Raw genomic sequence first — 14,800 nt, 5'->3', positions numbered from 1 at the left:
GGCGCACTGAGAATGCTGGTTTTGATGGCTCCAGCGCGCATGCGCAGAGTGATGTGATCATCGCTCTGGCCAATCGGAGCAGCGATATCTGGAAATAATCTCCTGGAGAGATGGCTCTGGCTGGAGGGGAAGACAAGGATGGCTTCCGGGGCTTAGATCTAAGGCAAGTAATGCATAATGAGCTAGTAGGCTAGTCCTACATTTGTCTTGCAGGTTTATATATTTTTTTAATTTGGGTTTACAACCGCTTTAATATCTCTTTAAAAGCTGCCTGCACTTTAAAAAAACTTTTAGACTTGAAGTTCCAGGAAATGGAGTAAACTTCTAGAAATAATCTCCAAGGCGGCAAAACTCTGAACCCTAAAAAAAATTGTCAAGATTTAAAAAGCCCACAAGTGACTTCAGACCTCGATGCCGCCAGCCCCAGTCACTTGTAAAGCCCCGTTTTACTGCTCTGACATCCATTAGATCTTTGGTTAGGTGAATTCATTTTTTTTTTCTGGCCTGCATTCTGATCCTTAAATAAACTTTCATTTTATAAAAAGTAAATCAGCAGTTTTATTGAGTTGCCTTTCTATGCTATTAATCCTGAATAGAGTGCTGATGCGCCGGTCTGCAGATGATGAATGGGAAGCCGAATCCGCCCGGCACACTGACTGCAGCAGCAAGTTCCATTGTGTCACCTGGACCCTTCCTGCATCAACATGAACAAAACCTAGAAAGGGGTGACAACTAGGGTTGTCCCGATACCACTTTAAGACCGAGTACAAGTACCGATAATTTTTTCCAAGTACTCGCCGATACCGATTCTTCATGTGTCAGTATTTTTTTTTTATTTTACAATTTTAAAATCACAATTTTTGGTTGTTTTTTTTTACAATGCTTCTTTGGGGGGGGGGTTAATGTGTCAGTGTGCTTTTTATTTTAATATGTATTTTTTACAATTTGTATTATTTGTCATTTTTTTTCTTAGCCCTGTTGGGGGGCTTTGGTGAGACATCATGGGTCTTAACAGACCTCTGACATCTCCCCTTTGAGGCAGAGAAAGGGACTTTGATTCCCCAGTCCCTTTCTCAGCTGCACTGGAAATGAATGGACAGGAGACAGAAGCTCCTCTCCATTCATAAACTGAAGCATCGTAAACACAGTTTACGATGCTCAGTTATGTGAATGGACAGAGTTAGTAATCACTGACTGTTCATTCGGTAAAGGTAGGAGCCAGATTTAGCAGCTCCTACCGCTCTCCATCCTGACAGGGGGGGGGGGGGGGAGAGCAGCGTCGCAGAGGGGGGGGGGGGGGGGAGAGCAGCGTCGCAGAGGGGGGGGGGGGGGGAGAGCAGCGTCGCAGAGGGGGGGGGGGGAGAGCAGCGTCGCAGAGGGGGGGGGGGAGAGCAGCGTCGCAGAGGGGGGGGGGGGGGGGGAGAGCAGCGTCGCAGGGGGGGGGGGGGAGAGCAGCGTCGCAGAGGGGGGGGGGGGGGAGAGCAGCGTCGCAGAGGGGGGGGGGGGGGGAGAGCAAGGGCACGGAGAATGGGCACAGGGCACGGAGAATGGGCACAGGGCACGGAGAATGGGCACAGGGCACGGAGAATGGGCACAGGGCACGGAGAATGGGCACAGGGCACGGAGAATGGGCACAGGGCACGGAGAATGGGCACAGGGCACGGAGAATGGGCACAGGGCACGGAGAATGGGCACAGGGCACGGAGAATGGACACAGGGCACGGAGGGGGGAGAGCAGGGGCACAGAGAATGGACACAGGGCACGGAGGGGGGAGAGCAGAAGCACGGAGGGGGGACAGGGCATGGAGGGGGGAGAGCAGCGGCACGGAGAATGTACACAGGGCACGGAGGGGGGGAGAGCAGCGGCACGGAGAATGGACACAGGGCACAGAGGGGGGAGAGCAGAACAGCAGCGGCACAGAGGGGGGACACAGGAGCATCGAGGGAGAGAGCAGAACAGATGGGGGAACTGGAGGAGGATACAGGGAAAGTCAGGTATCGGTAAAGTATAGGAGCATTTTCCCCAAGTACAAGTAGTCAGGGAAATGCTTGGTATCGGTCCCGATACTAGTATCGGGACAACCCTAGTGACAACTTGTTTCTGCATAAAAAAATAAGTAAAAAATCATCCCGTAAAAATGCCAACTGCCCCTGAAATCAAGAAAAACACTGGATACGTTTTTTTTATTTAAAATAATTTTAATACAAACTAAATATAAACTATTTCAGTTCTTAACATGTAAGACACTGACTTAATATACTTTAACTTTATCAAGTATTGCACAATTTAGATACAAAAATTACAATTACATATCTCCATCTTTTATATAGCAAAAAATCTTAATTTTTGTAACAGAAAATACAACTCTTGAAATTACAAGTATCCCTCTATAATTAAAGTACAGTGAGGAATAAAAATCAATAATTTTTTTTATTTATTTTTATGAACAGCTTGGTGTCTCAAAGACTTTTCAGTTTCAAAATATAAGAAAAAAAAAAAGCTGCTGAAGGAATCACAGATTCGTAAAAATCTTGAAATGTGTCAATGTAAATATATTATATAGAAAAAACTTACAAAGTTGGAAAGTCATTTCCCCTTTTTTTTTTTTTTAATACATTATACAATGTAATTTTTTTTTCACTCCTCTAAATGTGGGTGAAACGGGATATTCCGACCTTCAAAAAGCAAAAAACAAATATTTTCAATTTTTAGAAAAAAAAAACACTCAATGCCTATAAAAAAAAAAATATAGCTTCTAAATACTGTACCAGGCAATATTCCTTAAAAGTGTAGTGAACACAATATAAGCTTGCACTTAGTCTGGGGGGGAAAAAAAAATAAAAAAATTAAGTTGTATGTGCTTCTGCAACCAACTTGAATGTACGAGGGCTACAAGCCGAGGAAAAAAAGACCGCGCAGCTTGTACAATACTTTGGATAAATAACAGTTTAGTTCGCCATAACCGGCTGGAATTGCTGATTAGAATACTGCACGTTGCCGAGGCTGAAGTTCAAGCCGTCCACTAGCGATTTCTCGTTGAGACCGCCGTACGCCGCAAACATGTCGAAGGCATTGCTGTAAGGAAAGGGGCCAAGGCCTAGTGCATTATCGTTGGGGCAGTTCATGCCAAATCTTCCTTGATCTGGCATGTCGGGGAAGATAAACTCCTTGGCGTTCGGGGAAAGGGCAGAAGTACTCTGCTGGAGGTTTGTAAGGCCGAGGCCATACAGCGAGTGCATGGAGGACGACAACGCGTTCTGCTTTAACAAGTTGTTGACGGTGAAGCCGAACTGCGTGGGGGAGGACCGTGCAATCTTATTGCGGGCGTTCATCTTCATTTTGGTGGAGCCGAACTTTGTGGCAGCAAAAGTGGCAGTCGTAAACGTTAAAGGTTGAGAGGACCTGGGCATAAACGTCGGGCTTACAGCGGCAGAGTCGCCGAACGGAGGCGAGGGCGAGCTGGATACCGGAGAGGACTGGTCGATGATCGGCATGAACACCTGGGCCTCGGGGTTAAAACTGTTCTTGATTTCCTTATCAAGTTCCGATCCGTTCTCGCTGTTGTCGTCGACGTAAAGTACTTTGATCTGTCCCTTCTCTCCGATCTGATAGGACACCTCAGAGGGATCGATCCACACGTTGAGGTCATGAGGAAGGTTTCTACGTACGTCCTCAATGTCCAGACCGCTTTCGTTGGCGGCCTGCTCTATGACTGGCTCTACCTTCTCACCGACGTGGATGCACCTATAGCCAGACCCCTTGTACGGCTTATCAGGGTACCAATGGCCTTCATATTTCTTCTTCAGAAGTCGATCAAGCTCTTCCCCGAAGATGTTGACGCGTCGCCTGGGCAGTTTGTTATACAAATACGAGATGATAAAATTCAGAGCTACCTGAATTTCAAGCTGCATATCTGTCATAAATATCTCTTGGTAAGGGCAGGAGGATGTGTGCCAGGCAGGTAGAGGGTAAAGCGCTTAGAAATCTTTGTTTTTCCTGCAATAAAGAAAAAAAACAAAAAATGGTTGGAAAGGGAAATCTTATGTCACCAACACTTGAGAAAAGTACATGAGAAAGCTGCATATCCCAACTGAGTTCCCCAAACTTTGCCTTCCCGGTGAATGCCTCCCCAACCAATGTGATGGGACCAGTTGTATTTAATCACTGCAAGGCCAAGTGACTGGGAACCAAACCAACACCGCCAGACGCACCACCGGGAGGTTTCACTGGCTGCAGGTAAATATTTTCCTGAGTGCGCACAACAAACATCTCAGAACGCAAAACTGACCTCTGGCCGTCATGCTTGTGGCTCAGTCTTGCTATGCCTCATGGGACTTGTAGTTCAACAGCTGGAGGTCCGCTAATTGCATATCCCTGGTTTAGAGTAAGGCCTAATGTACACGGGACGTTTTTACATCCTCTCCTGAACAATTTAACTTGACAGATGGTAACCCACTTACCCCGAGCCGATACAGCGGTGTGCATGAGCGCAGCGGCCCCCGGCTCCTTACTGGACAGATAGCAGCGGTCAATCAAAAGCTGTGACATGGAATCGTGGAGCAGGGCAAAGTCCCGCTGTATCAATGGATGCAGCAGCAGCTGGACTCAGGAGCAAGCCTGCATGGGCACCCCTATGGAAAGCGGCTTTCCGTGAGGGCACCCCTATGGAAAGCGGCTTTCCGTGAGGGCACCCCTATGGAAAGCGGCTTTCCGTGAGGGCACCCCTATGGAAAGCGGCTTTCCGTGAGGGCACCCCTATGGAAAGCGGCTTTCCGTGAGGGCACCCCTAAGAAGAGAAAGGGCCTAAAGCGCCAGCAGGGGAACCCAGAAGTTAATTGGGGCCGCTTTGTACAAAACTATTACACAGAGCAGATAACTATAGGCAAGTTTGTAAACATGTGTTTTTTTTCCCCCCATTGCATTCTGTGCATTAAAGGGTTGTATGCGATAAAAAAAAAAAGAAAAAACACACTTACCTCCACTGTGCACTTAGTTTTGCACAGCGCGGCCCCGATCCTCCTGTTCTTGGGGTCCCTCGGCGGCTCAGCTCCTCCCCGCAATAGCCAACCCCCCCCTGGGAAGCTCTCTCCCAAGGGGGTTAGCTTGCAGGCACGCTCCCCATCATACGCGCTGCGTCCATAGACACAGAGTGTATGACTCGGTCCCGCCCCCCTTGCAGCCACATCATTGGATGTAACTGACAGCAGCGCAAGCCAATGGCTACACTGCCATCACCCTATCCCAGCGTTTCTCAACTCCAGTCCTCAAGGCGCCCCAACAGGTCATGTTTTCAGGCTTTCCATTATTTTGCACAGGTGATTTTGATCAGTTTCACCACCTTAGTAATTACCACAGCCTTTTCATCTGAGGGAAATCCTAAAAACATGACCTGTTGGGGCGCCTTGAGGACTGGAGTTGAGAAACACTGCGTCTATCCAATTAACGGGCAGACTCCATGGATAAAAGGACGCCGGGGGACGCGCACAGCAGGTGTACAGGCTCAGGTTAAGTAATGGCGTCATTGCCAGGTGTTTTTTTTCCCACCTTAATGCATAGGATGCATTAAAGTGAAAAAACATGAACCTTTACAACCCCTTTAAAAAAAAAAAAAAAAACACGTTATAATGTGCAGCGTCCCCCAATCAAATATCAAGACATTGGCTCTCTCCTCACTGGACATGGAGACATTGGCTTCTGCTGCTGTCAGCCAGTGAGCAGAGAGGGGCCGAGCCAAGGTCTGTCTATGGACAGTGTGGCTAAGGATCAAGACCACACGGGTGCCCTGACACCACTTGCTATGGGGGCACTCAGCAGGGGGGTGGGCAGTGCCGGCGGGAGATTGAAGCTGCTCAGAGCAGGTGATCTGCCGATATGGTTCCGGCTATCAAGATGGATCCTGTAAGGCAGGGGGGGTGCCCAACCTTTTGAAAAGCAAGGGCCACCTAAGCGACTTGGTAACCGGTCATGGGCCACAATGAGCGGAGCAGGTGGATGGCAGCCCACTTGGCTCTATAGAGCCCACTCTACTCGCCCACTCTACTCTCCACACACCAAACTCGCAGGTAATAGAAGTCTATGGCTCAGTGCAGGTAACCCACAGGTGCATTTTTCTGCACCTGTGGATCAGTTTGAAAGCAGCCCAGTAACCACTGCAGAACAGATATGCCCAAATATACACTGATTTTAGTAATAACAGTATTCTATTTTATTCCATCCCAGAGCAGGAGGAGGAGGTCGTGGGCCACATCAGAGGGCTCTGCGGGCCACATGTTGCCCCCGGGCCACTGGTTGGGCACACCTGCTGTAAGCACTGCGCAGGCGCAATCCTTGCCGCTCGGCCTCCTGGCTCTTTTTTTTAACATCCTCCAATCCACAGGGATGTTAAAGAATGAGCCTGGATGCCGGCCGAGGTTCGGAGATTTCCCTCGGCAAGGATTGCGCCTGCGCAAACCTTACAGGAACCATCTCGATAGGGGAACCTTAACGACAAGTACAAAAGGTTTGCCATTTAAAGCAAAAAAAGTTTAGTCACCAACAGGGGGGGGGGGGGGGGGCTGGGGTTCCGCTTAAATAAACAGGTTGGCACTGAGTGTTAACCACACGTCCTTTTTTCTGTTCCTGACCCCCCCATGGCCATCCAGAGAGGCACACAGGGCGATGCCATGACTGACTTCACAGTGCAGAGTCAATATTTGTAGATTGAGGTTCCCAGGAGGTAAAATAAAGAGACGCACAGGCACTTCGCTCACCGCCCTTCACTGGTTCGAGCCGCACACACACGCACACGTGACAGGTTAACTTTAAGTTTACTCCCAGTCTATCCTGGACTCCATGACCCTTCCCCCATACTGTAACATAATCTTCCGAGTCGCTGTAAACGACCTTTAAACATTTGCTGGATCAGCAAGGGTGGGGGAACGGATCAGGACAGCCAAAAATGTAATGAAACGTCACGGCAGACGGGGACACACCCCTGCAGGTTTAAGGTTATGAAGGACCTCAGGAAGAGAAGAAGAACGGGGGGGGACACACCGACCCCCCCACAATCCGGAGTTCCCAGGAACAGGAGAGAGATTCAGCCGGAATCACAGATTAAAGGTTGCATCAGAAAAACAACTTGGATTCCGAGGAAGAACCTTTAACCCCTCAGATGTGGTAGAACTACAAGTCCCAGCATGGACCCCCCCAGCAAGTGCTCACATATGTCTAGCCTTATCCAGGGCTACGTCATGTTGACAAGAATGGAAGATGCAGCATGCTGAAATCATAGGGTTAAAAATACCCGACAAACCAACCTAAGCCGTCCGTCATGCAGCCTATAAATACACAGGACTATAGACGGCACATACACCCGTCTCCGGATCATACATCTGCTGAAGGAGGGGAGGGGGGCAGCACATATGGCACAGCACTGGGCATGCAGTTCGGGGGGGGTGTTGCATATGGAACAGGGCATACTTGGACATGAAGTTCAGCCACTTTAGGGAGGGGGGGGGTGTGCATATGGCACAACTCATGGCATGCTGAGTAGTACAGAAACACTTGGGGGTGCACATGGCAATGCACAGGACATTGTGGGTACCCGAGAGTGCATATGGCACAGCACTGGGAATGCTAGGTAGCCGAGACACTGAGGGTGTATATGGCACAGTACTAGGTATGCTCAGACACTTAGGGGGTGCATATGGCATGGCACACTGAGAAGTTCAGACACTTAAGGGTGCAAAGGACAGCACAGGGCAGTTCAGACACTTAGGAGGGCACAGGGCATCCTGGGTCGTACAGAAACAATTGGGGGTGCATATGTGCAAATGGAACATCACTGGGTAGTTCAAAAACTTGGGGGTGCATATGGCATGGCACACTGAGCAGTTCAGACACTTGGGGGTGCAAATGACAGCACAGTTCAGACAGTTATGGGGGCATATGGCACCCTGGGTCATACAGAAATACTTGGGGTGCATATAGCACAGTATTGGGTAGTTCAGAAACTTGGTGGTGAAAATGACAGCACAGGTCATTCTGGGTAGTTGGGCTACACTTGGGGGGGGGGGGGGGGTACATATGGAACAGCACAGGTCATGCTGAGTAGTACAGAAACATTTGGGGGTGCATACGGCGGCACAGCACAGGGCACATCAAGTAGTACAGAAACACTTGAAGGTGCATATGGCACAGCATTGGGTAGTTCAGAAACTTGGGGGTGCATATGGCATGGCGCACGGAGCAGTTCAGACACTGGGGGTGCAAATGACAGCACAGGCCATTCTGGGGAGTTAGGCTACACTTGTGGGTGCATATGGAACAGCGCAGGTCACGCCGAGTAGTACAGAAACACTTGGGGGTGCATATGGCACAGCATTGGGTAGTTCAGGAACTTAGGGGTGCAAATGACAGCACTGGCCATTCTGGGTAGTTGGGCTACACTGGGGGGGGGTACATATGGAACAGCACAGGTCATGCTGAGTAGTACAGAAACACTTGGGGGTGCATACCGCACAGCACAGGGCACACCATGTAGTACAGAAACACTCGGGGGTGCATATGGCACAGCATTGGGTAGTTCAGGAACTTAGGGGTGCATAAGGCATGGCACACTGAGCAGTTCAGACACTTGGGGGTGCAAATGACAGCACAGGGCATGCTGGGTAGTTCAACTACACGAGGGGTGCATATGGAACAGCACAGGGCATGCTTGGGGGTGCAGATGGTACACCACAGGGTATGCTTGGAAGTTTAGACACTTGGGGGGGTGGATATGAAATGGAACAGGGTATGCTGGGACATGAGTTCACACGCACACTGCAGGGGGGTTGATACAGCACAGAGCAAGCTGGGACATGTAGTACACACTGTCCTGCAACACACACACACACACACCAGAAGATAGCGTGGCCCTTCAGAAAAGGGTCAGGAAACCCCTCCACTCAGGGCGCCTCCCCCTATGCACCGACAGGTCAACGTTCACACCATGTGTCACCCGCTGATCCCACAGAACAGCAGCAGGACGCCGACGTCAAGAGAGGATCACATATGTCAGCGACATGTCACACCTAAACACAGAGCAGATGGGGGCCCTCAACTGACGGCGCTGGGAGGGGGGGGGGGGTTATGTGTCAGATTATTCACAGCCCATATACAACCACACGACACAAAACACACCAAATCCATCAACACAAGGCAGAGGAATCCGTCTTCGCTTCAGTTTTATACAAATGTGAAATAAATTTAAAAAAAAAAATACAAAAAATAAAGTTGAATAGGAATCATCTGAGACCTTCCTTGACAAACATCTCCCTTCCACAAGAGCGCCCTCTATAGAGGGACATGATGGTCACACCTGCCTGACCCTCTTCTCGTCATTACAGAGGGCTGGCTGTGCATTCCTTGCCGATAACAAACCCCCCCCCCACAATGCACTGGGTTTCTGTGCAAACTTATTTTGTATGTAGCCATGTTTGCTCATTAAACATGCAGGCTCCTCCCCCCCGGCGACCCTTGCAGCTCCTCTCAGTGTAAGTCTATCAATCTGCTCCACGTTAAGCCTTCGCTCGCCCCAGCCTGCATTGCAAGACGCGTTTTACTGGGAAGCTTACCCAGTGTGGAAAACCACAGGTCACCGCCACACAGTGGGAATGCCCCCCCCCCCCAAAGAACTGTCACTGTCAGCAGACATTCAGCAAAGATGGCAACAAACGGCCACCAGAGATGTGGACGTCTAGATAGTGGGGGGGGGGGGGGGGGGGGGGGGATGTGGAAGAGCAAAGCATGTAAAGTTCTTCACATGACTCCCCATACACATCATACCTCCCGGGGTACCGTTCAAGGCAGAAAGACGTAGCAGTTGAGATTCAGGAATGGAGGGACAATATGAACCCCAAATAGTAGTAAATAACTGGGCAGATTAAATATGGGGGGGGGGGGCATGGCTGCCATTTAGACAGAAGTTGGGCTGAAGGAAGCCATGACCAGTACAGGGGAGGGCTGCACAGAACCATGCAATTTAGAGAGGGGGGGGGGGGGGGGGTTGCATTACCTACAGCCACACACATGCAGTTTAGAGAGGGGGGGTTGCATTACCTACAGCCACACACATGCAGTTTAGAGAGGGGGGGTGCATTACCTACAGCCACACACATGCAGTTTAGAGAGGAGGGGGGGGTGCATTACCTACAGCCACACACATGCAGTTTAGAGGGGGGGGGGTGCATTACCTACAGCCACACACATGCAGTTTAGAGAGGGGGGGTGCATTACCTACAGCCACACACATGCAGTTTAGAGGGGGGGGGTTGCATTACCTACAGCCACACACATGCAGTTTAGAGAGGGGGGGCTGCATTACCTACAGCCACACACATGCAGTTTAGAGAGGGGGGGTGCATTACCTACAGCCACACACATGCAGTTTAGAGAGGGGGGGTGCATTACCTACAGCCACACACATGCAGTTTAGAGAGGGGGGGTGCATTACCTACAGCCACACACATGCAGTTTAGAGAGGGGGGGTGCATTACCTACAGCCACACACATGCAGTTTAGAGAGGGGGGGTGCATTACCTACAGCCACACACATGCAGTTTAGAGAGGGGGGGTGCATTACCTACAGCCACACACATGCAGTTTAGAGGGGGGGGTTGCATTACCTACAGCCACACACATGCAGTTTAGAGAGGGGGGGTGCATTACCTACAGCCACACACATGCAGTTTAGAGGGGGGGGGGGGTGCATTACCTACAGCCACACACATGCAGTTTAGAGGGGGGGGTTGCATTACCTACAGCCACACACATGCAGTTTAGAGGGGGGGGGGGGGTTGCATTACCTACAGCCACACACATGCAGTTTAGAGAGGGGGGGCTGCATTACCTACAGCCACACACATGCAGTTTAGAGGGGGGGGGTTGCATTACCTACAGCCACACACATGCAGTTTAGAGAGGGGGGGCTGCATTACCTACAGCCACACACATGCAGTTTAGAGGGGGGGGCTGCATTACCTACAGCCACACACATGCAGTTTAGAGAGGGGGGGTTGCATTACCTACAGCCACACACATGCAGTTTAGAGAGGGGGGGTTGCATTACCTACAGCCACACACATGCAGTTTAGAGAGGGGGGGGGTTGCATTACCTACAGCCACACACATGCAGTTTAGAGAGGGGGGGCTGCATTACCTACAGCCACACACATGCAGTTTAGAGAGGGGGGGGGCTGCATTACCTACAGCCACACACATGCAGTTTAGAGAGGGGGGGTTGCATTACCTACAGCCACACACATGCAGTTTAGAGAGAGGGGGGGTTGCATTACCTACAGCCACACACATGCAGTTTAGAGAGGGGGGGTTGCCTACAGCCACACACATGCAGTTCAGACACGGGGGGGGGGGTTAAAAGCAGCCATGACCATGTGGTTTAGACACAAGTGCTTTGGGTTGGGGGGGGGGGGGGCAGCGGCCACGACTGTGGTTCAGGCACTGAAAAGTTGGGCTGAAGACATGAAGAAATAATTCCGGACGGCTGCACTTCCAAAAATCCTTTTATTGAAGCTTCTTACGACAGGTGGAGCAGGGGGGGGGACAAAGAGGTAGACGCGTTTCGCGCAAATGCCAGCGCTTCGCCATTACCTTGGGCTGAAGGCAGTCATGACTGGTACAAGGGGCTTCCACATAGAACGCCGCAGGGGTGGGCTAGGTGTTGGCTACAGCCATACCCATTCGGTTTAGACAGAAGTTGGATTGAAGGCAACCAGGACCGTGTGGTTTAGACATGGGGGCTTTGGGGGGGGGGGGGGCAAGAATGAACACATGGGGGCGTGGGACTCTGGTTGCAGGCGCAACCATGTGGTTTAAACATTGGGGGAGGGGGGGGGTTGAGCAGATGGTGCCAGCCACAACCATGTTAGACAGGGGGGTTCAGGCCAGCTATAACTACAGTTTAGACACGACGTTGGGGGGGTGACAAGAAAATGATGGTGCAGGCACGAATGGGGCAGCCAATAGCATGCAGTTCAGGGGGTGAAGTGACTGCGTGGGCTATACATGGATGGGTTGGGAGCACGCCCGGTCATGCAGTCTGGACACAGTGAGAGGTTGGGGGGGGGGGGAAGCAACGCCCAATGGGGTATTCGGTGGCCACAACATGGCGGTTTAGACTGGGAGGGACGGGCCTGGAGTTGCCACTCTGGTTGGCGGCACCAAGGGATGTGTGGTTTAGACATTGAGGCGGGTGAGGCGGCAGCCAGGACCATGCAATCAGGACGGGGGGCTTGCAAGAAAGAATAAGGGGGAGGAGTCTACATAGACCTGTGTAAAGGGGGGGAGGGGGGGGTATATTCAAGAAAGGCCACCAAGACTCCGCAGACAGGACGGCCAAACCATAATTCCAGGACACCAGAGGGCAGCTAGGACTATGGTGAGGAGGACACCAGATCCTTCCAGCACCATACAGGAGGTCCCAGCCTGGTAGGATGTTGGCAGAACAGAGGATCCTGTATGGAGCTCAGTGGGTCCGGCTGGTTTTATACTGTAAAGTGCAGAGCACACTGTGGGCACTAATTTATATATATATAAATCCTTTAGAGCAAAGATATGCAATTAGCGGACCTCCAGCTGTTGCAGAACTACAAGTCCCATGAGGCATGGCAAGACTGACAGCCACAAGCATGACACCCAGAGGCATGATGGGACTTGTAGTTTTTCAACAGCCGCTAATTGCATATCCCTGCTTTAGAATAATATTATTACAAGTCTGCTGGACACATACAGTGAAAAACAACCCAATCACTGAGCACTAGAGGACCAGATCCCACCCACCGCACAGAATATGTAAATGAGATCACCCAAGTCCCACCCACAACGCTGGGCACAGCTGTGATAGGAGAAGCTCAGGGCGGCCATTGCTGATCCGGTCTGTCCTGGTGACACCGGACCCTCCTCTGTAAGAAGGAACCCCAACCTACCCTCCCCCGCAAAGCAGGCCAGGAATCCGGCATCACCATGAGTCCCCCCAAGAATGACAACTCCAGCATTTCTCATGACAGGTACACTTTACAGGGAACCAATGAGAAAAGCCTGTACATATCACATGACAATGACAGGGGGAGAGAGCAACTCCCACATGTGTTCTTCTGAGAGCCAATCCCTTTCCTCCCCACTTTTGGCCCCTCCCCCTCAACCCACCTGGTCCTGAAAACACACTACTATTCAATGGACAGCACACTGGGCGGAGTTATTCCTCAGATTAGCTCCTCCCCCAAGGACACAAAACTCCGCCCACACATGTCTCACAGAGGGGACTCAGCCGTGAGAAGGGGAGATGGGCGTGGCTCAGCAAGAATGGATGGGCGGGGCTCTGTAAATAGGGGTAAGAGGGCGGAACTGGGGAGATGAGGGGGTAAGGGGGCGGGGCAGGGGGGTCCCCTGGTAGTGACCTATGAAATGTACAGCTGGCTGTCCCCCTCCCCCACCGACACCCCTAGAACAATACAGTGAGGGGCGGTGAGGTGGGGGTCACCACATACTACGTACGGTGGCACTTCCACACGTACCGCTCCTATCAGTGTCTGTGAGGTGGCGTGTCATTCCTTCGTGTACTCTGCCTAACCCCCGCTTTCCCTTCACACAGCGACCGGCCCAGACCACCAAATCCCCCGACTCTTACCTCCTCCGTCCCCCTCTCAGCGTTGCTGGAGCTCTCGCTGTCCCGACTGTCAACCACGGGCCTATATATCACCTCCCGCCCCTCCCATCACACGGGGGAGGAGCTGCCCAATCAGCGCCTACAAAGGGGAAAATCTCGGCGCTCTATTGGTTCGCCGCCTTGTCCGTCAGAGGAGAGGCGTCGCCCTGCCCGGAGCGAACGACGAAGTGGGATTGGTGGGGAGGACAGGCCCAGTAGCGTCGCCTGTTGTTGGGACGGCGAGAGGCGATTGGACGGACGTCGTGTCAGTCGGGGTAGGAGGGGCGAGCGATAATTATAGGAGATCTGACAGCTGCAGGGGGCGTGTTCTGATTCTGCTGACGTCATGAGAGCTGGAGTACAGCGGCCATAACCAGCCTACGAAAGTGAATACAATGTTCTGAGAGAGATCCCCGATCTGTATACGTCATCACTCCACATACACTGCAATCTGTATGCGTCATCTCTCCACATATACACCATTCTGTATACAATATCATCATACTGTGTGTGTGTGTGTGTGTATATATACACCTCTCTGTATACGTCATCACTCCACATATACACCATTCTGTATACAATATCATCATACTGTATGTGTGTGTGTGTGTGTGTATACACCTCTCTGTATACGTCATCACTCCACATATACACCTCTCTGTATACAATGTTATAATACTGTATATATATATATATATATATATATATATACCTCTCTGTATACGTCATCACTCCACATATACACCATTCTGTATACAATATCATACTGTGTGTGTGTGTGTGCATATATATATACACACACCTCTCTGTATACATCATCACTCCACATATACACCTCTCTGTATACAATGCTACCATACTGTATATATATATATTTTTATTTTCATTTAGGGGTGTACTCACTTTTGTTGCCAGCGGTTTAGACATTAATGGCTGTGTGTTGAGTTATTTTGAGGGGACGGCATATTTACACCGTTGTACAAGCAGCACACTCACTACACAACATTGTATAAAAGTGTCATTTCTTCAGTGTTGTCACATGAAAAGATAGAATAAAATATTTACAGAAATGTGAGGGGTGTACTTAGTTTTGTGAGATACATTGGCCCAGATTC

At 50.6% G+C, this 14,800-nt stretch overlaps 1 protein-coding gene across 1 annotated transcript; it reads right to left on the bottom strand.

The window, feature by feature from the left end:
• Nucleotides 1-2,590: 2,590 nt before the first annotated feature.
• Nucleotides 2,591-13,773, bottom strand: TOB1 (transducer of ERBB2, 1). The gene is made up of 2 exons (XM_040330898.1): nt 13,668-13,773; nt 2,591-3,997 (listed from the first exon to the last, which is right to left on the bottom strand). Exon 2 carries the CDS (start codon nt 3,919-3,921, stop codon nt 2,950-2,952), a length of 972 nt encoding a protein of 323 aa, XP_040186832.1. The 5' UTR covers nt 3,922-3,997; nt 13,668-13,773; the 3' UTR covers nt 2,591-2,949.
• Between the last annotated feature and the right edge of the window lie 1,027 nt (nt 13,774-14,800).

Source organism: Rana temporaria, chromosome 12 (genome assembly GCF_905171775.1).
Source record: "Rana temporaria chromosome 12, aRanTem1.1, whole genome shotgun sequence".
NCBI classification, from domain to species: domain Eukaryota; kingdom Metazoa; phylum Chordata; class Amphibia; order Anura; family Ranidae; genus Rana; species Rana temporaria.
Note: the sequence above shows the minus strand (reverse complement) of the source record. Positions and strands in the feature narration are given on the sequence as shown.

Bases quoted from the DNA above. Each gene is read 5' to 3' on its own strand.
- TOB1 (XM_040330898.1), bottom strand. From the start codon at position 3,921: ATGACAGATATGCAGCTTGAAATTCAGGTAGCTCTGAATTTTATCATC.